This window comes from Stegostoma tigrinum, chromosome 35 (genome assembly GCF_030684315.1).
Source record: "Stegostoma tigrinum isolate sSteTig4 chromosome 35, sSteTig4.hap1, whole genome shotgun sequence".
NCBI lineage: Eukaryota > Metazoa > Chordata > Chondrichthyes > Orectolobiformes > Stegostomatidae > Stegostoma > Stegostoma tigrinum.
The window spans coordinates 17,629,421-17,652,513 of NC_081388.1; the positions used below are offsets into that span (position 1 = coordinate 17,629,421).

A 23,093-nucleotide genomic window follows, 5' to 3' on the forward strand; every position below is an offset into this window, starting at 1 on the left:
CTAGCCTATACAGTGCTCCTTGTGTTAAAATTCTTATCTTCAAATTCAAATCCATCGCTGTCTCTATAACCTCATCCTGTCATGCAACCCTCCAAGAATTTTAACATCCTCCAAATTCAAGCTTTTGTACATTTTCCACATCCGTCACATATGACGGGCAGATATGTCTCGGCTCCAGGCTCTGGGGTTTCTTCCCCAGATCTCTCTACCCCACTCTCTCCTCTTTTAAAGTGCTGCTGCCTTGATGAAGAATTTGGCTAATTGGGCCTAATGGCTCCTCCAGTGGTTGGGTGTCCATTGAGAGGCTGCCTGACCTACTGAGTCAATTTTTTGGTTTTAGGTGGTTGAATTGGGATATTGTCTGGGATGACTACATGGAAGGATGGGGAGGGTGTTGTGACACTGCCTTAGTGTGCTGAGGTCTACCTTTTCTCTGAGGCCAGCCTGGCCATCCTCCCACCCCCAACCTTTTCTCTGATCTGTGCTGTTTTCAGGAAGCGCCTCTCTGCATCTGAGTCTTCTTACGGCGAAAGTGACTCCAGTCCCCCTCTCACCGTACGCCGCAGGTTCTCCGCGCTTATGGACACTCACAAGTTTGCCACACCCCTTGAGGATGACACAGAGGTGACTCACAGACACCAGGGGGTGCAGACAGTGATGCCAGTCCAGGACCAGTCAAGCCAGTTGGAGCCACCGCAGAAAGATGTGGAAGGACAGAGTGCCAATGTTGCAGGAAATGCCAGCAGTAGTCCGACATTCCCAGGTGAGGGAGCACTGCTCTACACTGAATTGTCAGTGTGATGGTTGATGCTAACCTGCTAGTATTCTCTACATGGTTTGAAAGGTTGGAGCGTAGAATTACATACAATGTACAGCATGGAAGCTAGCTATTCGGCCCATTGTTAGTCTTCATATTCCTCACGAGAGTCCTCTCTTCCATCACCATCCATTCCTATTAGTATCCCTTCCACCCTCATGTGTTTAATTATCTACGTGTTATGCTCATTCAGAGAGTGCAAGTGGCCACAATAGGTATACTTTTACTTGCATATTGTTGCTTGAGCTATGGAGAATGATGACAGAGGCTCCAATGTTCTTTCCGTTACATGGTAGACCAGGAATCTCTCCTGCTCTTACAGCCTGTCATCAGTGTGTGTTGGAAGAATTTACAGATTGACGCACAACCTGTTTCATTGCTTGATAAACACATTTTCCTTGGCCACTTAATCCCAGTGGGACTCAACCCTGGAACTTCTGGCTCAGGGGCAGGGACCCTGAATCAGGCGACTGTGCAATGAGACCTCCTGTATTTATCCAGCTTCCTCTTAAATGCAACCAAGCTATTTGCCACAACTACCGTTTGAGGTAGTTAAGTCCCCATTCTTACAATTCCTGGATATTCCTCCAAAATTTCCAGTTAGATTTGTTTTCATATATTTAAGGGCAATGAACTTTTTAACTCCCTATTCATCTCAAGTGGAAACATCTTCTCTACATCTACATTACTAAATCTTATTGATGGTTTAAAGATCTCTATCTTTCGGGCGGCACAGTGGCTAGCGCAGTTGCCTCACTGTGTCAGGGACCAGGGTTGGATTCCACCTTCAGGCAACTGTCTGTGTACAAAAGATCAGACTGCTTATTTCAGCTAATCCCCAAACCCCAACCCACCCTCCATGCCAGCTCTTGGATACAGCAGAGCTCTCTCCCTTAAAATCTTTCTTGCCTTCCTCATGACATTTATTTCCTTCCTTCGCTAGAGGAGATGGGGCAAGAACATCATCAAATCTAGTCCAGATGACTATCTACAGCCTGACACTAAATCAACAATTTGGCATCCCAGCCATATCTTCAGCCAAGATCATAGCGAACAGTAGAGTAGGCTTGATGGGTCGAATGGCCTATACTTGCTCTTAGTTTCTATGTCTCCAAGCCAAGGTCAGAAAAATCAGGTCAATCTTATCAATGCTGCTGATCTTGTCAGTCAAGGACTCTCGTAGGAAACAGGAACATTACGATGTCAATTAATCCTTAAGTGGCTTCTTGCTAAATGTTCTCAGTTTTATTTCAGCTGGCAGGCCAGTGAAGTTAAGTGAGTCGCTGTGTGCTGTTTCGAAGGAAGCAGATTCCTTGTCCACAAAGGCAACAAGTGACCTGGCAGTCCGCAGAGCACGTCACCAGCAACTATCTGGGGACTCAGCTGAGAAGCGCACATCTCGGCCCATCAACAAAGTCATCAAATCCGCTTCGGCCACTGCGCTTTCGGTCATGATCCCTGCAGGTATGGTGTGGGGATATAGCGGCACATTGGTATTATCGCTGGACAAGTAATCTCAAGGACCAGGCTAACTGCCCTTGGGGTCATAGGTTGAAATCCCATCTTGGTGGCTGTTGGAACTTGAGTTCAATTCATTAATTTAGTTTCTGGAATGGTGACCATGAAATTGGTGTTAAAAAAACCCATCTGGTTCACTTTAAGAAAGGAAATCTGCCATGCTTATCTGGTCTGGCTCACATGTGATTCCAGACACATAGCAATGTTGTTGATACTTAATAGCCCTCTGAAATGGCTGAGCCAGCTACTCAGTTGTAGAATTTAGGGGATGGGCAACAAATCTGATGTCCGTATCCCCGAAGGAGTTTGGGAAGGAAAAAGCTAAGCATCACCCCACAATGACACAAAGATCTGTGAAGTCTTCACAATGTATTAAGAATCTTTCTAAGCCTGGGCAAACTTTCTGGGTTATATAAGGGCTATCATGAGATAGGATAAGTCATTGTTTCAGATTTCATGTGCTTTAAATAGTTGGATACCAATCAGAAAGTGGAACTAATTAGTGCTTAATTCATTATTTAAAATTTAATTTAATGCTGTGACTTTTCCTGAGAAATTTATATAGAGTAATATTAGGTCAGGTATGAAACTTACTCCTTGGTTTCCTGAAAAACTGGTGAGGTTAAATTATTCACAAGGATGTAGCTAATCTGTGCATTGCAAAGGCATTACAATTGAAGTTTATGCCTTTGGGTTTACAACAGGGTGAGTTCTCTCCTACAGCTTGCCATTGACTGACCTCTAATATGAGTATAAAGTGGATTTTGGAGCACTTGGGTATGATGTCTTCCACAGTTGAATAGCCCGCCAAACTGTTGACTTACAGAAGTGTCAAATGTGGTGGCATCAGAAAACAGTGGAGTGGTTCCCTCGTCCATTTTCCAGTTTTCAGCTTCTGCATTAAATTTCCTGTGATGTCCTTGTCGGTGTTTTGTTAGGTGAAGGGTTATAAATACATATTATTGCTGTTGAAATCAGGCCTGATTAATCCAGCCTGCCATTTGGCTTACATTTGTGAGGGTATTCCAGAGACATGCCCACTATTAGCACAGCTGGTTTATGCCCATCAGTCAGTCTAACTCTGTCTCTCCTTTGTGTCTCCAGTAGATCAACACAGCAGTTCACCTCTTGCCAGCCCTATGTCACCAAGATCACTGTCATCTAATCCTTCATCGCGGGACTCCTCACCAAGCCGTGACTTCTCACCAGCAGTGACTAGTCTCAGGTCCCCAATCACCATCCATCGCTCAGGAAAGAAGTATGGATTCACACTTCGTGCCATCCGTGTTTACATGGGAGACAGTGATGTGTACAGTGTCCAACACATGGTCTGGGTAAGTCCCACTGGGCAGGCCAAGAGACACCAGCGTTTGCCATCACCAGTCCATTCCACTTGCAGGGATTAGTTGAGGCAAGATAATTTCAAGGGGAAACTGATCAGGTGGTATATTTCACTCGGAGGATTTGAATTGCTGCAGCTTCCCTGCACTTTACACACCTATTACAGCCTGGATCTACGGATAGTGATGGTAAAAAGGTTCTAGGAATTTCTTCCACTCTTCCCTCCTGCCATTAACATGTGTTAGAAGGATTCTGCAGCCTGTTTGGCTCATTACAAATGCGCCTTCCTTAGTTCTAAAGGCCTGAAGTGGGACTCGCATCTGGAGTTTCTGGCTCAGAGGCATGGATGCTACGGACAGCACCACAAGCCTATGGTTAACTGGATGAGCAGGTGAAAGAAAAAGGGATAAAAAGATTTGCTGAAAGGTTGAAGTGAGGTGGATGAAATGGGACGGGACTTGGTTTGAATGCAGTTCCCACTTTCAACTTCAGAACTGCAGGGCTGTGATGAAGGGCAGGACAATGGAACTAATTGAACAATGAATCCCACTCACCCATTCATTAAACACCCTCAAAAACTGAAAGAGAAAAGCAAAGCAGTTTAATGAGTTGCTGTGTACTGTCTGTGAGTGGTCGAAATTTTAACCATCCCTTCTCCATGTTGCAGCATGTAGAAGATGGAGGACCTTCCCATGAAGCTGGACTTTGTGCAGGTGACCTTATTACTCATGTCAATGGGGAACCTGTCCATGGACTCGTCCACACTGAAGTTGTGGAACTTATTCTGAAGGTAAGTTGCTGTGACAATACACAACAGTTAATATCTGTTTAACTTTGTCAGGCTTATTCTAATCACAACAAAACATTGAGCAGGTTGGGCCTATGTTCCTTGGCGTTTAGAAGAATGCAAGGCCTTACTGAAATGGATTCTGAGGGGACAAATAGGGTTTTCATGGGAGATTTTGATAGGACAATTCTGGTGGGTAAATATTGAGACGATGCTTCCTCTCATTGTGGAATCTTGAACTAGGGAGCCGTCAGCAAATGATGAATTTCCCAGATAAGATGGGGTTGAAGAGGATGTTTATCTCTCTACATGTCAGTTTTAATGTTTGGCATTCTCCCACTTAACAATTCAAAGTTGAGTTAGACAGATTTGTGATTGACAAGGGAGCCAAGCGTCATGGAAGGTGTCTGTGTGTTTCATGCAGAAACCATTATTTGGTCACTCAGCGTCATAGATTCATGGAGGTGTACAGCACAGAAACAGACCCTTCAGTCCAATCGTCCATGCTGATCAGATATCCTAGATAAATCTGGTCCCATTTGCCAGCATTTGGCCCATATCCATTTAAACCCATCCTATTCATATACCCATCCAGTGGCTTTTAAATGTTGTAATTGTACCAGCCTCCACCACTTCGTCTGGAAGCTCATTCCATACACGCACCACCCTCTGCATGAAAAAGTTACCCCTTAGGTCCTTTTTAAATCTTTCCCCTTTCACCTTATGCCTATGCCTCTAGTTTTGGACTCTCCACCCTGGGGAAAAGACCTTGTCTATTTGCCCTATCCAGACCCTGCACGATTTTATAAACTCTCCGTTTGGTCTATTAATCTGTTTTAACAGGAGTGTTGGAAAGGTTCAGTAGGGTAGATGTCATGTTTCCACTTGTGAGAGGAGACCAAAACTTGAGGTCTTAAATAGAGAAAGCTTGCATTAATATAACAACCTCAGGAAGTCCCAAAGCAGTTTACAGTCAATAAAGTACTTTTGAAGTATAAACAGCAAGGTTATATTGGCCAAGTACCCAGCTTTCTCGATGTAGATTGAGGGATAAAAATCATCCGGGACACAAGAAGTTACTCCCTGCTCTTCTTCAGAAAAGTGCCATGCGATCTTTTATATTCTCTTTATAGATGTTTACAGCACAGAAGGCCATGCAGCATATTATGTCCATGCCAGTCAATAGACACCCTGCAGGGATCTACAGATATGTGCATCTAGGTCCCACCAACCTTTTGAGTATTGTCCAGGGTCCTGCTATTCAGAGTGTAATCCCTTGCCATGTTAAACTAGATTAGATTAGATTCCCTACAGTGTGGAAACAGGCCCTTTGGCCCAACAAGTCCACACCGCCCCTAGGAGCATCCCACCCACACCTATCCCCTCTATAGCCCACACACCCCTGAACACTATGGGTAATTTAGCATGGCCGATCCACCTAGCCTGCACATCTTTGGACTGTGGAGGAAACCGGAGCACCCAGAGGAAACCCACGCAGACACAGGGAGAATGTGCAAACTCCACACAGACAGTTATCCGAGGCTGGAATCAAACCCGGGTTCCTGGTGCTGTGAGGCTGCAGTGCTAACCACTGAGCCACCGTGCTGCCCAGCCCTCCCAAATGTACTGCCTGACATTTTTTCTGTGTTGAATTCCATTTGCCACTGCACTGCCCAGCTGACCAGTGGTTGATATCCCCATACAGTTTACACTATTCTCTGTGTTATTCATGAGCCTGTTGATCAGACCCATTACATTTAAGTCCAAATCATTAATGCACACCACAAATAACACGGGCCACAGTTCTGAGTCCTGACAAATCCACTGAAACAGAAACTGTAACAGAAATGTCCCTCTACTCCCTGCTTCGCAGTAATTTTTTTGAATGATTGTGCCACAATTCCTTGGATCCCATGAGTTCTTAATTTCTTAAAGTCTGACAATATCAAAAGCCTTGCTGATGTCTATATAGATCCCATCAATGCATTACCCTCATCACAACTCCTTGTTACTTACTTAAAAAAATGTAATCAAATTTATCCAACATGACTTTCCCTTAACAAATCCATGCCGACTATCCTGGATTAATCCATGTCTTACCAAATATAGTATATGCTGTCCCTCAGAAATCTTTCTAATAACTTCCCCATGACCATAGAGACAAGGTCTCCAGTTTTCTATGATATATTAAGGGACTGCTGTTCTCTATAATATCGACAGGGACTGCCATTCTCTATGAGAAAGACAGGGACTGCTGTTTTCTGTGATACACATAGCGACTGCCATTCACTGGAAGATAGACAGGGGTTGCTATTCTCGACAAAATAGACAGTGACTGTATGATATAGACAGCTGTGCAGTTCTCTATGGTATAGGAAGGAACTATTGTTCTCTGTGATATAGACAGGGACTCCTGATCTCTACAATATAATTGGGGACTTTTCTCTTTCATGTAGGCAGGAACTGATGTATAGGTGAAAGATAGTAAAGGATAGAGAAGGAATAAAAGAACATATTGATGAATTAGGCTGGACTTGTGCACAGGCAGGTTGGACCAAAGGGCCAGTTTCTATTCTGTACATTCTATGTAACATACATATCTGTTTTAGTTAGTTCTCAGAGAATCCCCACAGTGCAGATTCAGGCCATTCAGCCGATTAAGGCTACACCAACCCTTCAAAAAGCATATCATCCTGTTACCCCATACTTACTGTGGCTAACCCACTTAGCCTCCTTATCCCTGGACACTACAAGCAATTTACCACAGCCAGTCCATCTAACCTGCACATCTTTGGACTGTGGGAGGAAACCGGAGCACCTGGAGGAAACCCAAGCAGACACAGAGAGAATGTGCAAACTTCACACAGACAGTCGCCAAAGCTGGAATTGAACCTCACTCCCTGGCGTTGAGAGGCAGCAGGACTAACCACTGTGCCATCATGCCACTTCAATCCTTTTGCTGCATTCAGTTCATGGATGTCAGGGTTATCCAGTAGATTTCTCTTGGGTTTCAGTGCATTGCAACTTAATGGGAAAAACCTCATTCTGTCTTAACAGCTGGGGTCTTTGTGTGAGATGAATCCTAATCATAATATGTATAGTCCTATAGCTTTTGGCCCTCTAGGGTTGGACAACATTACTCAAGGTTGCATTCAAGTAAAGGGAAGAGTTAATGGAGTAACATCTTCATTTAAAATTGTCATCTGTGTTTTCAAATCCAACCACTTTCACTATCTCTGTAACCTCCCCCAACACTACAACCCTCACAGATTTTAGATGCTTTACCATTGATAACTGTATCTTCAGTTGCTTGGGATTCTAGCTCCAGAATTCTCTTTCGAAATCTTTTCACCTGTCAACCTTTCTTTTCTCCTTTCAGAATCTCCTTAAAATCTGACACAATGTTAGGTGTCCTTAACTGCCCTAATAACTGCTTACATGGCTGAGTATCAAATTTTACTTGGTACTGCTCCTTCTGAAATGTCCAGGAAAGTTTTAGCGTGTTAAGGACACAAGTTAAAGATTTCGGTTTAGATTTAGATTTAATTGTCATGTGCACTCAAGGACTGCAATGTGTCTAATGTTGAAAGTGTCTAATGTTGCCACATACAGTGTCTTCTTGGGTAAGAAGATACTGAGGTACAAAAACACTCAGGTATAAAGTAGTAAAAGAAACAAAGTTAAAAAGTCAAGCATTACAGACATTCATAGAATAAGTTAAAAAAAACGTAATAGTTAACATTAAAGTCCTTCTTAATATAAACTGCAAAAAAAAAAGTTCAAAAGTTAAAAGTTTGATAGTCTTTGAGTGCTTGCTGGGTCCACAATCTCCTCCATTTAAAGGCAGGTTGCTTTAAGTAAATATGCAGAATGTAAGACTTTGCTCTAAAAAGTCAGGTTAATTTTTACTGAATTTATTGTGCTGCAAAGCCAAGCGAACTTTAGTCCAGGTTGCTGTCTTGGGCCCTGAATCTGTTCCAATGTCTTTGAATGATACGCATGCCTTCATAGGCATGCTGCAAATTGATAGGATGTGGGCTTAACTCAGTGTGTGGGAAATCAAGGATTTTTCCGATCTCTGCCATGTGAACAGGGAGTGAGTCTCAGCGTTGCCCTGGAAAATCCCATTAAGGACACTTACATTGGCAGTGGTCTGGGAGCAGGATAATTTCATATTAAACATGAAGGTTACAAGTTAGTTAGACAGAGTATATTACGAGTCTGTTTTATTTCAATTTAAACATCACAAAATGGCATGGATTAATTCTTCCCTGTGAATGTTTTTAAATCAACCTGTTCAGGAACGTTATTGCACATCTCTGGAGCAGGTAGGACTTGAACCGAAGTCTCCTGGCCTAGAATTAGTGACACTACCACTGCACAGCAAGAGCTGCACCCAGTCAAATGTTCACCCAATTATACCTTAGTTAACATAATATGTTGCTTAATTTGGCACAGTGGCACAGTGATTAGTGCTATTGCTTCACAAGGACCCGGGTTCAATTCCACCCTTGGGTAACTGTCCGTGCGAAGTTTGCAAATACTCCCTGTGTGTGTGCGGTTTTCTTCCAGGTACTCTGGTTTCCTCCCACAGACCAATGATGTGCCAGGTAGGTGAATTGGCCATGCTAAATTGCCCATAGTGTCCAGAGATATGTAGGATAAGTGGATTAGCCATGGGAAATACAGGGTTACAGGGATAGGGTAGAGGGACTGGGTCTGGGTGTGATGCTGTTTAGAGGGTCGGTCTGGATGCGATGGGTCTAATGGCCTGCTTCCACCCAGTAGGGATTCAATGATTCTATTTGGGCTCGGGTAACTCTGCCACATTCCACTGGATGATACCATTTCACTGAGTTGGAAAAACTATTACAGTCTTGCCCGACTGGTCAGCTGTCAATTGTGCCTTTGAAACCAAACATGTGTTTCCTCCTTCTCCAATCCTACTGAAAAACTTCAGAACACGGGGGAGGGAATGTGGAATTTCAACTTTTTTCTTTGTTTTGTCTTTGTCCAACTGCTAATAATAAGTTTGAAGAGTTGTCTAAGAGATCTAGCACTGAAGCATCAGTGCTTGCTTTGAATTTGCCCTGTTCTTGTTTCAGAGTGGAAGCAAAGTGACTGTAACCACAACACCATTTGAGAACACTTCCATCAAGATTGGTCCAGCCCGGAGATCCAGCTACAAAGCCAAAATGGCAAGGAGGAATAAGAAAAGCACAGGAAAGGAAGGGCAGGAGGGGTAAGGATGTAAATTGATTTTGGAACGTTCGATTCCTGTCCATCACATATATTAGGACAGTCTTAACAGTGTACCTCAATACTAATGCACTTAGAGTGAAATACATTGAGAATTTCAGTTGCTTTTCTTTAAGATGAGAAGGAATGTACAAATCAGTTTTCATTTTGAGAGCATTTAAAACCCATTGCTGTTTTGTCCATTAATCGAAGAGGACACTAGCTGACTTTCCATGTTTTCGAAGTGTTATTACATTATTCTCGATCAAATCAGAACCTGAAATTCAATAAAGGGGAAGACTTCCATTACAGTAGCACCCTATGACGTTATAAATATCTCAAAGTGCTCAGTGGCTCAGTGGTTAGCACTGCACCTCACACCGCCGGGCACCTGGGTTCAACCCCAGCCTCAGGTGACTGTCTGTGTGGAGCTTACACATTCTCCCCATGTCTGTGTGGGTTTCCTCCGGGTGCTCCAGTTTCTTCCCACAGTCCAAAGATGTGCAGGCTAGGTGGATCAGCCATGCTAAATTGCCTGCAGTGTTCAGGGGTGAGTGGGTTATAGGGTGATGGGAATGGGTCTGGGTGGGATGCTGCAAAAAGGGCGGTGTGGACTTGTTGGGCCGAAGGGCCTGTTTCCACACTGTAGGGAATCTAATCTAAAAAAAAATGAATTAACTTGATAAGCAGTGACTTTTATTCAGCAAGCAATACAATGTTGAGTTGCATTTCCCTAAACAATTTACTCTCATTCTTTGTGGTGTGCTCTCAAAGGGTCAAAGTGTAAGAAGCAGAATGATAGATATGCTGCCTACCCCTCGTAATCCTGCTTTTACCTGTTGTTACTGTTGACTGCTCCACACTGCAATTTTGTGGGATTAATGGCACGCCAACTAATTTTGGATGATTCAAACTCTCCTTCTTTCTCCCCTCTCTACTCCAGTGGTAAGAAGCGAAGTTCTTTGTTTCGAAAGATAACCAAACAGTCTAACCTGCTGCACACGAGCCGCAGTCTCTCGTCCTTGAACCGTTCGCTCTCATCCAGTGACAGTTTACCTGGCTCGCCCACACACAGTTTCTCCGCTCGCTCGCCTACGCAGAGCTACAGACCAACGCCAGACTCTGGCTATTTAGGTATTTACTGCTTGATGTAGCTGATTCTGTTCAAGTGGGTGATGGTGCAATGAAATTTCTTTTTCTCTAAGCTGAGAAAAGAACCTACATGACTGTTTTCCATTTTTGCACGTTACTAGAACCCACAGTTTAAGATTTTGTGTATTGAAGAGGACATTTGCTGGTTTTCTGTTGCATTCCTCATTAGGAGTCTGATTATCTGGTGGCGAATCGGGGGAAACCAAAAATCCACTGCCATTCCTCCTATAACCCCTACAATCTAAATATATTGTGGGAACTGCAACAGGCTATTCAGCCCAACTGGTCTATACTGGGGTTTATGCTCCATATGAGCCACCTCCTTCCATTTTATCTCACCCTCTCATTTTTTTAATTGTTTTTCTCCCTAATGCATTATTGTACTTCTTACTTAAGCTGTGGTAAGAATCAATTTATTTCAAATGTACGTGGCCATTTTCCGAGTTTAATACATTTCTTGTCTTCCCTACAGGTGGAGGGGGAAACTCGTCTCAGAGTAGCTCCCCAGGCTCAAGTGTACCAAATTCCCCGGCCACCCCGCACCACATCCGGCCCAGCAGCCTTCACGGCTTGTCCCCAAAGCTCCAACGCCAATACAGATCAGCACGGTGCAAGTCAGCTGGGAACATCCCGCTGTCCCCTCTTGCTCACACTCCGTCACCTACTCACCCGTCCCCTCAACACCCTTCATTTCCGCTACCCGCCCACACGGTCGGCAGCTCCAACACCACCCAAACCTTCCATATCAAGTTACACTCGTCGCCCCCGGTGGTGAGACCGCGGCCAAAGAGTGCAGAGCCCCCCAGGTCCCCTCTCCTCAAGAGAGTGCAGTCAGCAGAGAAGCTGTCCATCCCGCTCTCTTCTGAGAAGAAGCTCGCAATCCGAAAGCACAGCCTCGAGGCCTCCCACTCGGAGTTCCGGAAGGAAGGCCTGCATTCTGACACTAGTCTGCAGAGTCTGATGGAATCGGAGGGAGAAGTCCTGGGATCAAAGAGTGACAGCAGTGAGATGGGTCCTTTCCGACAGATGGCTGTAAGGAAGCTGGGCAGACAGGAGTCTCCACTGATTGATAGAGATATATTCTCGACAATCAGGCAGGAAAGGGGGGAAGGACTTGACCCAGTGCAGGAACTAGAAGTTAAAATCAATGATCATGAGGAGATTCCAGTCGGAGGGGTCAATGTGGATCATGAAGGCGTAACAAGAACCTGTTCCACATTTAACTGTCAGAGTGGCTCCAGTGGGATTAAGGACATGACCAAACATTTGGCTGAAGTGCAGGGAAGTAGTGGTTCTTCTTCTTCATCGCTAAAGGAAACCAGTGGAAAGACTGCAGCTTCAAAGGCCGAGATTTCTGATCCATCTTCTGACACAGGAGCAGCCAAAAAGTCAGATCAAAGCTTAGGTAAGGACACACCATTTGGTACCACGAGAGTAAAGAATGGTGCCTCTTCTCCCTCTGCTTCAACAACACGCATGGACAAGTATTCTGGATTATCACAAATCTCCAGACCGGATACTTTGCAAACACCTTCCGAATTGAAAATGTCTCCAGCACCTGTAGAGATCAGCCTTAATGTCAATGTTACACAGCCAGTCCAAATAAACTGCGTCTCAGAACCTCCAGAGAAAAATCACTCCAAGGAACCCAGGAAAACACGGTCCGTCGATCCTGCGAACCGGAGACATCAAGGAGTGCAAACTGAACCATTAGGGCCTGGCTCCCAGAACCAGGATGGTGCCTGCAAACTAATGCCAGACTACAGCACCATGACGTTGCCAACTCAGAGGTCAGAGCTAAAAGATGTATCTCCAGCAGCCAGTTCCCAGCCGGACTATGAGGAGAAGGGCAAAGCAGTGGAAATTCCTTCTAAGCTGGATGCTGCAAAGCTGCTTTTTGATGGAAAAGATGCCCACAAGAAGAGCATGGCTTGTGAGACCAAAGATAACATTGAACAGCCATGCAAGATTGAGGAGAAGAAAATCTGCGGTGATGAGATTTTGCCTCAGGAAAGCCTCCTGCAACCAGCCAAAAGACCCGATGCTGTAGATAAAAGTGCCCCAGTTAACTGTTACAAAGAAGCATGTGAGGCATCTGTAGAGGTTAAAGGGGCTCCGGAGACTAAAATAAAGAAGTCACCCACCCCTACACCATGCGGAGCTGGGCAAGGATCCTCAGCGGTGGTGTCGTTGTGCTCCGACAAACCAGGTTTTGTCAACCATTTGGCCTCTGTGGCAAAGAGTGTACTTGGGCCCGTGAAAATGGCCATCCCTGTGGTACCAGCTGCAGCAGAAAGACGGAAGGCAGGGGACAATGCAAAGACACTTGCTGAGCAACAAGGGAACTCCACAGCCCTGTTAGGAGCAGTCACTAAGCCAGTCTCCATGGCAACCTCACAAGACATAGGCAGTGTGGCTGTTCATGAAAAGAAAGAGATAACCCGTCAGACACTTTAGCAAGGGCTCAGTGACGAAAGACCTGCAAATGAAAGGGCGAGCAAAGCGAATTATAAATCAGACTGTTCGTGACGCAAGAATCAAACCATGCAACTGAGGAAAAAAAATACTAAAATCTCAGATTCTGATTGCCAAGGTGCTTGTTAAGTTGCAAACAAAATTACCAGAGGTTTAGATATTTCAAAAGAATGTGAAAAGTTTAAAAATGATAGTGTTTCAGCATCATGTGATTGCATGTTTATGTATAAAATATACTGGCTAAGTGCATTACATGCTTAAACTGCTTCTACATGTGGTCATGATACATAGTTAAATATTCTGAAGTGCTCTTGTAAAAAGGTTAGTAAATTATTGAAGTTATGTAAGTTGGCTGCAGATTAGCATTAACCCTTATCAACACCTTGCAATCTTAGAAAATGTTCTGAATTATTTCAGAATTAGCGCTGCACGTGTTATTATAGGGACCCATGCATCTGTTACTGGCTGTAGTGTAGGAAAGTTAATGCGCTTTAAACAGTTCTTGCCCTCCATTCCAGCGTGGAATGTTTGTGTCCACACACTAGCTGTATTATGGCCTGGTTTTGAGGCTATTTTTGTTGCCTGACTTGTTGACTGTTCAAAACAGAGGCATTGATTCAGATTATTGTTCCAATCAGCTTCAGAAGATGAGGGCTCTGTGATATGTAGCAAACAGTCCCTTTAACAAAAGTGTGATAGGTATTTCCATTCCCAGGCCCCTGGGCTTTTTGTGAAGTTACACACTGCATTTCAGATTCAAAGAGATAGTTACTTGTAGCAACTCCCAGAGCTATCAGACTTTCAGATTCCGAATGAAACTGTCGCACTTTGGGCCAATCTCTCAATTGGCATACCAGTACCATGTTCTCTTTAGGTAGCTCAGATTGGTGATAACTGGTCTTTGTCATTAAAATATTAATTTGCCAAGAATCTGCATGGCACCAGCTCTTGATATCAGTGTAAAGATGGAGGCAGGTCAGGTGCAGTTTACCACATTAATTCTTGAAGCATTTAACTGCTATTCAGCTGCCATCTTGCTTGTTTGTTAAATGCAAAGGGTTTCTGATGGTGTTACGGGTTACTGTCCTATGGTTGAGCTTTATTGCCTGTTGGTGCAGTGCAATCTATCTTCCATTCTGTCGCTTTGAAATGTTATCAGGAGAACAGCCATTTAAACAGACCACATAAAATCGGTCCAGTCGGATGTAGCAGCAAGTACTTTTAAGGCAGGGGGTACAAGACCAACCCTCAGTCTTTCTAAGCACCTTCTTAGTTGCATCTCGCTGGTGAATTCCTCTTTCCAACGTATTCCTGTAACTGGGTCAAGCATTGAGCTAACTTTGTGTATTAATGTTGGTCTGATAGAATGGTTGCAAACCTCAATGAAATGTTAATGTGCACCTGAGTTGCACTGTAACAGCAGCCAATACGAGTAGCAAAAGGTTGAATTGTTAAAGTCAAATTCTACTGTGCCTTTTGATGAGTTGCAACCAATTGCTACAACTATTTTTAAAGTTCGATAGTATTTCAGAAGAGAATTGGATAAATACTTGAAGGGGAGAGGATAACAGAAAAGGTGACAGGGACTAAAATCTTTCAGCAAGCTAACATGGGTACTGTGGGCCAAATGGCCTCCTCCTGCACTGAGAGATTCCAGTTAGCTAACAGACTGGCTGATGCCCAAAGTGAAAGTGTTTATAACCATGACTCAGCTGAAATGTTAGAAGTCCATCCATTGGAAGTCTGGGTACTGGAATGTCCCAGAACAGAAGAACTTTGAATCAAAGTGAGGGTAGGGAGAGTAAGATTCGAATTCACAATAAACAACAAACTTGTAGACTGACCCTGGTACTTTGAGGTTATCCAGCCATCCTGTGTTGCTGCCTCAGGGCTACAAGATCCAGGTTCATGTCCCACGTGTCCTGGAGATGTGTGCTGACATGTCTGAACAGATCTGACTCAAAATGCATACCCAGCCATTCTGTATTGTTTAGTTTCAAATAACCAGGTCTGTCTTAGCATTTCCTCAACTGTCAATGACTTCACCTGGTTTGTTTTCACGTCTACAGTGTGTACACAATATGTTGGGAATTATTGTGAATGATCCTATAGACTGCTTTAAAATGGAGAATATCACAGGTCTGCAATAAATCATGGGTAAAACTTTTGCTTTTCCTGTCATCCCCATGGGCTTGTCATGTCTTGTGGGGAATATTTCTTCTTTTCAGACATTACTACCATTCCACTTTCCTGTCTATCTGTCTGTCTCTCTTTCCTCACTGCACACAGTTCCAGGGCAATATTTTGTTCCAAAGGCCTCCTTTACCAATCCATTTTGTGAATTCCTTGGATGAGATAGTGGCTAGGATTGACACCTCACAATGATTTGAAAACTCTCCCTGTGCAGAACTGGCCAGCTTCCTGCCAGCAGCTAGCCCTGAACAAAAGGGACAAAGGATGGAGTTTTTAGCCCACCAGTTGGGGCCTGTAATGAAGGTGAGAAGCATGAAATCCTGTATCACTGATGTGGGTGTGCCAAACTCCTGGCTCCATACTGCCCCAGATAATTTTTCCAGAAGCTAAATATTGTGTGTCTCTGTGCGTGTCTGTGTGTGGAGATGGGGCATGTTGGGTGTCAAGAGTCAGTGGGAGAGGTGTCAGAAAGGAATGAGGTGGCCAATTGATCCTGCTAAAAGCCAGTGAATGGAATGCTGTGTGTGAGGCTGGACGGTAGGCGTGTGTGTGAGGGTGGTGGGGGGGGGGGGGTGTAGGTGTGTATGTGTGAGGGTGGGGGTGTAGGAGTGTGTGTGTGTGTGTGTGTGTGTGAGGGTGGGGGGTAGGTGTGTGTGAGTGGGGAGAGAGTTGTGTGTGTTTGAAAGTTGGGGGGGGGAGAGGTGTGTGTGTGTGTGTGTGTCAGGGAAAGAGATGTGTTTGAGGATGGGGGAGAGGTTTGCAATGGTGGGTTATAGTAGCAGCCTCCTGAAGCAGGCCACAGGAGGGGGATGGGGTAATGTTCATCAGCCACCATTTCTGCTTGCCTGCATACAAAAGTAGCCATGTGCCATATTGTGGAGGGGCTGTATCCTTCATTTTGAAGTGTTTCCTCCTTCACTTACCTGCCACCAATATCCTGTGGCTGCTTTCAAGCCAGAGGCGCTACTGGCCCTCCAGCTTTGAGATTCCACCCACTGGATGATGAGCCCAATGTCTGGGTCCTAATTGAGCACTTGAGCATGGCAGCTCAGGGTTTCAGGAGATCCCAGAGAAGATCCCACCCAAAATCTCCCTAGATCGATGGCACACATTGCACCAAGCTGTGGTGGAAGTCATTTAAATTTCTGTCTTCTGAGCCATCTTTGTTCAAATAACTTTCATCCATCTTTATATAGGTAACCTCACTTGTAAGGCCAGGATTTATTGCCCACTCCCAACTGCCCTGGCGATGGCGGTGGTGAGCCACGTTCTTGAACCACTGCAGTCCATGTGCTTTAACTATTGGTCTGAGAGGAGCTCTCTTGCTCCGTCTGGCTTGCTCCCTCCCTCTGATGCTGCTTGGCCTGCTGTGTTGATCCAGCTCTACACTTTTGTTATTCTCAGATTCTCCATCATCGGCAGTTCCTACCACCCTCTTTTGTGTATCTGTGCCACATCCTGAGTTTGAATCTGCCTGGACCGGGTTTGGATGTGGATGTAAGGATTGGATGTCTGGGTTTATGCGTTAATCATGAAAATGGTGTTATCAGTTCCTATTAGATACATTCATCCAATTTGCACTGAGAATCCCTTCCTGGTGCCCTGTGGTGTCTGCCTCTGCACCATGTGCCATCGCTGCCTGTAGTTTCAGCTCAGTCTCCATGCTACCCGAAAGGCTCACCTATATTGTGTAAATTTTCATGCTTCTATGCAAAGCTGAACATTCCTGTGTGATGCTATGGTATGATTTTCCCTCTCCCTCCCTCTCGTGTGTTAGTTTATAAGGTGATGATAAATATGAATCGAAAACAGAATGTTTTCTGTAATGACAATCCAGGATGGAAGTGCAACATATCTGCACTGTTTAACTGTGATGTTGTAGGCTTGCAAAAGGTCCCATTTTATTTTAAAGAAATAGAAGTTGTGAGTTGTTATTTAATATATTCTTACGTGTGATGTCCATCAATTCAATTGAACTCCAGTTCTGTATGTTCTGAAGAATGGATGTGAAGATAATTATTAATACACAGATTTTAAAGCATTTTTGTTGGCAATAAGACACCAAATCATTAATGACTGAGCTGCTTCTGTCATCTACCTGTTCATCACGCTATCTGTAACAGTGCTGAAAAACTTGAATATTACAACAGGCAGGTTTGTTCATTTTTCAAATATTAAATTGTTCATTTTTTTAAAAAATAGTTTCAGTCAGATATTTTCCACCAATTTTGGTATTTTGTCCTCAAGCCTTGTGATCTAAAGATGGTATTCACTATATGCTGCCAGTGATTTCAATATAGTCTTAATTCAATACCACTGCTCTATCTAGGGTACACAAGATAGTTCAGATTGTGTTTTGCTTTGTTAAGCATTCTTCACATGTACAGATCAATCATAGCAATTGTGATAGGTGTGGAAATGATAGCACTTTCTAGAGAAGACAGTGATGAGGGGGAGTTTAAACCACAAAGGCTAACATTTTAAAAACTGGAAGAACTGCAGGTGCTGGAAATCAGAAACCAAAACAGAAATTGCTGGAAAAACTCAGCAGGTCTGGCAGCATCTGTAAAGGGCTAGCATTTTGATCAGGATGTGTTTCAGTGGACAGAAATGAACAGTGAAGCATAAGACTCCAGTTACAGCAATATGTATTCGAATTCACAGTCATTAAAATTCCACTGAGGAACGCTTAACAAAAAGGCTGGCATGAGTTGAGAGTGGCAATATCTGTTTATAGTTCCACTGATTTCTTTTTATTCAATCAAGATTTTTCACCAACATTTGCAAATGGTAAAAAATTTGACTTCTAGGAACCAATTAAGATTTCTCAGAAGTTGATGTGGCTGTTCGGATTATGGAGCAGGGCTTTAAATAACTTTAATTGAGCAGAATGATCCTCAGAGAAACATGCAAATTCCTCAACTGAGTCACACTGATCAAAATGGCATAAATTGAACTTGTGACTAATGACGACAGGACCTGAAGTGATGGTAGTTTGTTACAAATGAGAATGACACGTCAGCTCTTTCCATCAAGACATGTATTAGTCGTATAAGCCATGGTAAGGATGGGAAGACCAGGGTTAGAGTCACTGCACAGCAGAGGCTGTGCACGTGTAGAAAGTTTTAAAAAGTGATCAGGTGAACTTCTGAAAATGACAAGAACCAGAGTGATTCAACACAAGGGGAACAGAAACTGAGCAAAAATAAAGTAGCAAGAGCAGAATTATATGATAGAGAAGTGAGGGAAGGACACTAACATGAAAGCTGCAGAAATCAATAAGTCATGTCACGAACTGAAGAGATAACAAAGTGTGGAGCTGGGTGAACACAGCAGGCCAAGCAGCACCTTAGGAACCCAAAAGCTGATGTTTCATCAGAAGGGTCTAGGCCTGAAACATCAGCTTTTGAGTCCTAAGATGCTGCTTGGCCTGCTGTGTTCATCCAGCTTCACACTTTGTTATCTCGGATTCTCCAGCATCTGCAGTTCCCATTATCTCATGTCACGAACTGAATTTGTCTTTTGTCTGTAGCAGAAACCATAGACTTTATTTTCATTTTGGGATCTGTATAATCCTTCAAACATGTAGAAGAAGTTCATGTACTCTAAATTTTCTGCAGTGGTAATGTCACTGAACTAGCAATCAAGAGTTCAAGACTAATATTCCATCTAAACGCGATAAAAATCTGAAATTAAAAGCTAGTCTAATAGTGTCCACATAGCCAATGTCAATTGAGTCAATGAGCTAAAGAATGGCAAATGTAGTTTAATTTGGATAATATAGGTATTGCATTTTGATAAAACAAGCAAAAACAAGACATGCAATTAAAAGTAGAGCCTTGGGCAATGATGTAGAACAGAGACCTAGGGGTTCGGGTACACAATTGTTTGAAGTTGCGTCACATATACATAGCATGGTTCACAAGGCAGTTAGCACACTTGTCTTTAATGCTTTGAGTATCGGAGTTGGGGCGTTATGTTGAGGTTGTACAGGATGTTGGTGAGAACTCTTCCGGAGTGCTGTGTCCAGTTCCAGTCTCCCTGTTATAGGAAGGATATTATTAAGCTGGAGAGGGTTCAAAAGAGATTTACCGGGATTTTGCTGGGAATGGAGGGTTTAGTTATGAGCAGAAGCTGGAAAGGCTGGGACTTTTTCCACTGGAGCGTAGGACATTGAGAGGTGACCTTACAGAGGTTTATACACTAGTGAGGGGTGTAAGGTGAATTGAAGGTTTCTTTTCGCTATGTTGGGGAATTTCAAGACAGAGGGGGCATATTTTTAAGATGAGAGGAGAAAGATTTGAATAAGACACAAGGGGTAATGTTTTTAAATCAGAAAGCGGATTGTGTGGAATGAATTTCCACAAGTCATGGATGCAGATATATTTACAACACTTAAAGGACTTTTAGATAATGTTTGGAGGGAAATTGGCCAAGCAAAAGCAGGTGGGACTAGTTTAGTTTGGCCCTTTTGCCCAGTTTCTTATTGTTTTTCTTCTTTATCCCATTTATTTAATCTAATTGCAACAGATAAGTTTTTCAATTAAAAACAGAGAGACAGTTTAGCATATCAAATGGCATCTTACAGGGATCAATTGAGTGATTTGGCTGCTGTATTTCTAATAGCCACAGTGACAAACACTTCTGAAATACTTCCTTAGCTGTGATGCTTGTGGAGATGTCTAGTGGTTGTAAAACACTACGGAAAGGAAAGTATTCCTTTTAATGTCTCAGTGGAAACCTTCAACAAAACATAAGCTCTTCAGTATTGAAAGCAAGTAACCGAGGGGATTTGTATGAAAAATAAATGGTGAGGCAAATGTAAACCAGAAATACCATGAGGCTGAATTGTTTGTGCAGTGTTAACAAACGTGCGCGATGAATTCACCTCACGCAATAGTTTGTTGAAATAATTGAATATGCCTGTCTTGATGCTCTGAAGGAATGATGGTTCTGCACAGAGAGGATTTGTTGACTTAGTAGCTTACAAGGAGTTGTTTCCACTTAAATCTGGAGCATTGGTGGTCAACCAGGAATGCTGGTAGGAGTGTTAACCTGTTTGTTACTGAGCAAAATCTTTATTGGCGTGAAATGACAGGAGATCAGATAAATATGGGAAGTGATTGCACACAAAGTGATTTAACAGAATACCCTGCTTTATATAAAAATTTCACGATCCTTAGTTGTGGTGCTTTCTTGAAGTTTGTGCCCGTTGGAATTTAGAATAAGGTGATTTGATTGAAATATATAAGATCCCGAGGGAATTGACAGCGACAGGATGCGGAGAGGTTGCTTCCCATTGATGGAGAGTCTAGAAGTAGGGGACACAGCACACGACAAATAGCAGGCTGCATGTAATAAATGAAGCCATGTTTCCCAGTGATACACAAGCTCCTGGTGTCTGAATTGCTTCCTACAAGTCATTTGAGTACCATGTGGGTCTCTGTGAACAGTAACATTTTGGTCCCAATGCCCAAAAGCATGACTTGCTTGCTCATTTATGTTGCCATTGTACATTTAAATTAGGAGGCTCACCTTTAACTACAATTCAAGGACTACTTCTTCACACACTCAATGGGGGCTAAGCAGCAGAGAGTTCAACAGGCATTTGGATACAGTGAAGGTAGATGTGGATTTTCTCTTCTTGGACAAAATAGCATTGTGTCAAATGGCAATCCTCATCTCCAACATCTTATGCTGTAATTGCAGGTGCTTCTTTCATTCACTTACCCTTTTTACTTCCTTAAAAACTGATGGACAGGTGTGCCAACCAATCTTATTCCACTAAATCATGGACATTCTATATCTTAACCCCATCTACTCACCTTAATATCCTTATGATTAAAGCAAATTGAACTGCGATTGGAGGTCAAAATTTAGATGACTAACTTCAGCAGCTTTGAAAATTTGAACAATGTCTGTAAGAGTCAACTGATCCATAGTCCACCACAGTATTTTTTTTAAAATGCTAAAGATTAATCTCTATATCTTATGTTACACTGTACTGCTTCCTAAAATTGATATTTCTCTTCAGAATGTACTTAAACTGATGACTCCATACATCCTTGTGATGTAAGCAATTTGTATCTTGACCCAGTCTTTTTTGCACCTGATTTGCATACTTCTACAACATTTCCTAGTTACAGTGAGGTGTGAATGCTTGCTTCGTATCCAATGTAACATACATCGTTCGTCTTGCTAAATGAAAATGAGGTCTTTTGCTGCTGCTAGGTAAATAATTTGTGATTGGCTTTACCTATAATTTGTATCATTACAAAGAATGACCATCAAATGCTATTCATTTCAGTTTTTAACAAAGTGTAGAGCTGGATGAACACAGCAGGCCAGGCCCGAAGATGCTGTGTTCATCCAGCTCTACACTTTGTTACCTCGGATTCGCTAGCATCTGTAATTCCTATTATCTCTCCTCACTTCAATTTTTGCTCTTTTTGGTAAGCGAATAGTGTGAAATTGAACATTAAAATTTCTGGTCCTGGGGGTTGCTTAGCTCAGTTGGCTGGACAGTTGGTTTGCAATGCAGAGTAATGCCAACAGCATGGGTTGAATTCCCACACCAGCTGAGGTTACCATGAAGGACTCTCCTCAGCCTCTCCTCTTGCATGAATTATGGTGGCCCTCAGGTTAAACCACCACCACTATCTCTGTCTCATGAGTGAGCAGCCCTGTGGCCTAGTAGGACATGGTAAGTTTACCTTTTCTTATCTGTAATCTAAGCACCACTATCCATCAACTCTACAAGCACTAAATATTTTTATCTTAATCTTCATAAAATAATTAAATGGTAAAAAAACTGCATGGTGAAGAGCCACACAAAGCCTAGCCAAATATGCTCTGTTGGATGATTTCTGTTGCAATAGCCAAATGGAGGAGTACTGCCTCTTGATTAGATGGGCAGACGCAGACATCAGCCATTGTGCTCATTCTTGACAATTATCCAGTTGTTCCCTGCCGCAGTAAATGCTGAGGGAGGACACAATTGTACATGGCTTTGGTAACTTGTATAATCAACATTCACCCTGAGAACTGTTGGTCAGGCCTGCGTGAATAACAGACAAATATGAAACTGCCCAAGTGTGGAAGGGATATCTGAAAAAGTTTAAATGTTTGCACTGAGGCAGGTACAATGTTTTTTTGCAGCAAGAATTTGCCCAGACTTCACTTGTGGTGTGTTAGAGCAACCATCCAAAGGACACAAACTCTCTTCATTTCACACTTGATTCAGTTTGAATGACATTGATGATTTACTGTGAAAGCTGCACAATTGGATGTGTGTTAGAAATCAATACAACTTTAGACTCCTTTGGTTAATTCTTCAGATTAGGCAGAAAGCAAGTGAACGAAGAATACTTTCAACAGAATCTACTGGACTTCAGATTTTATTCTATCCATTTTGAAGTCCAATAAAAAATCTTCTCGATTACCTTGTATATATTAGCAATTTAGTGATGCATAGGTGTTGGAGATGCCACTTTAAAAACAAAAATGAGAGTTGTGTTTTTGACTGTTCATTAATTTTAACATAAAAGTTTTTTTTAAAGAAAGTAAAGGACA

General features: G+C 42.9%; 1 protein-coding gene across 6 annotated transcripts in view; it reads left to right on the forward strand.

The window, feature by feature from the left end:
- LOC125447503 (microtubule-associated serine/threonine-protein kinase 1-like) overlaps positions 1 to 16,071 on the forward strand; it is a 139,657-nt gene extending 123,586 nt beyond the window's left edge. For 4 of the 6 annotated variants that reach the window (XM_048521936.2, XM_048521934.2, XM_048521939.2 and 1 more), the window contains 7 exons: positions 495 to 763; positions 2,072 to 2,281; positions 3,440 to 3,669; positions 4,344 to 4,466; positions 9,569 to 9,705; positions 10,645 to 10,835; positions 11,326 to 16,071. In XM_048521936.2, the coding sequence (XP_048377893.2) occupies positions 495 to 763; positions 2,072 to 2,281; positions 3,440 to 3,669; positions 4,344 to 4,466; positions 9,569 to 9,705; positions 10,645 to 10,835; positions 11,326 to 13,310 (3,145 nt within the window). In that variant the 3' untranslated portion in view covers positions 13,311 to 16,071. The remainder of the gene's footprint in view (positions 1 to 494; positions 764 to 2,071; positions 2,282 to 3,439; positions 3,670 to 4,343; positions 4,467 to 9,568; positions 9,706 to 10,644; positions 10,836 to 11,325) is intronic. The other 2 variants (XM_048521935.2, XM_048521940.2) reach the window with 1 other exon arrangement.
- Positions 16,072 to 23,093: the final 7,022 nt, after the last annotated feature.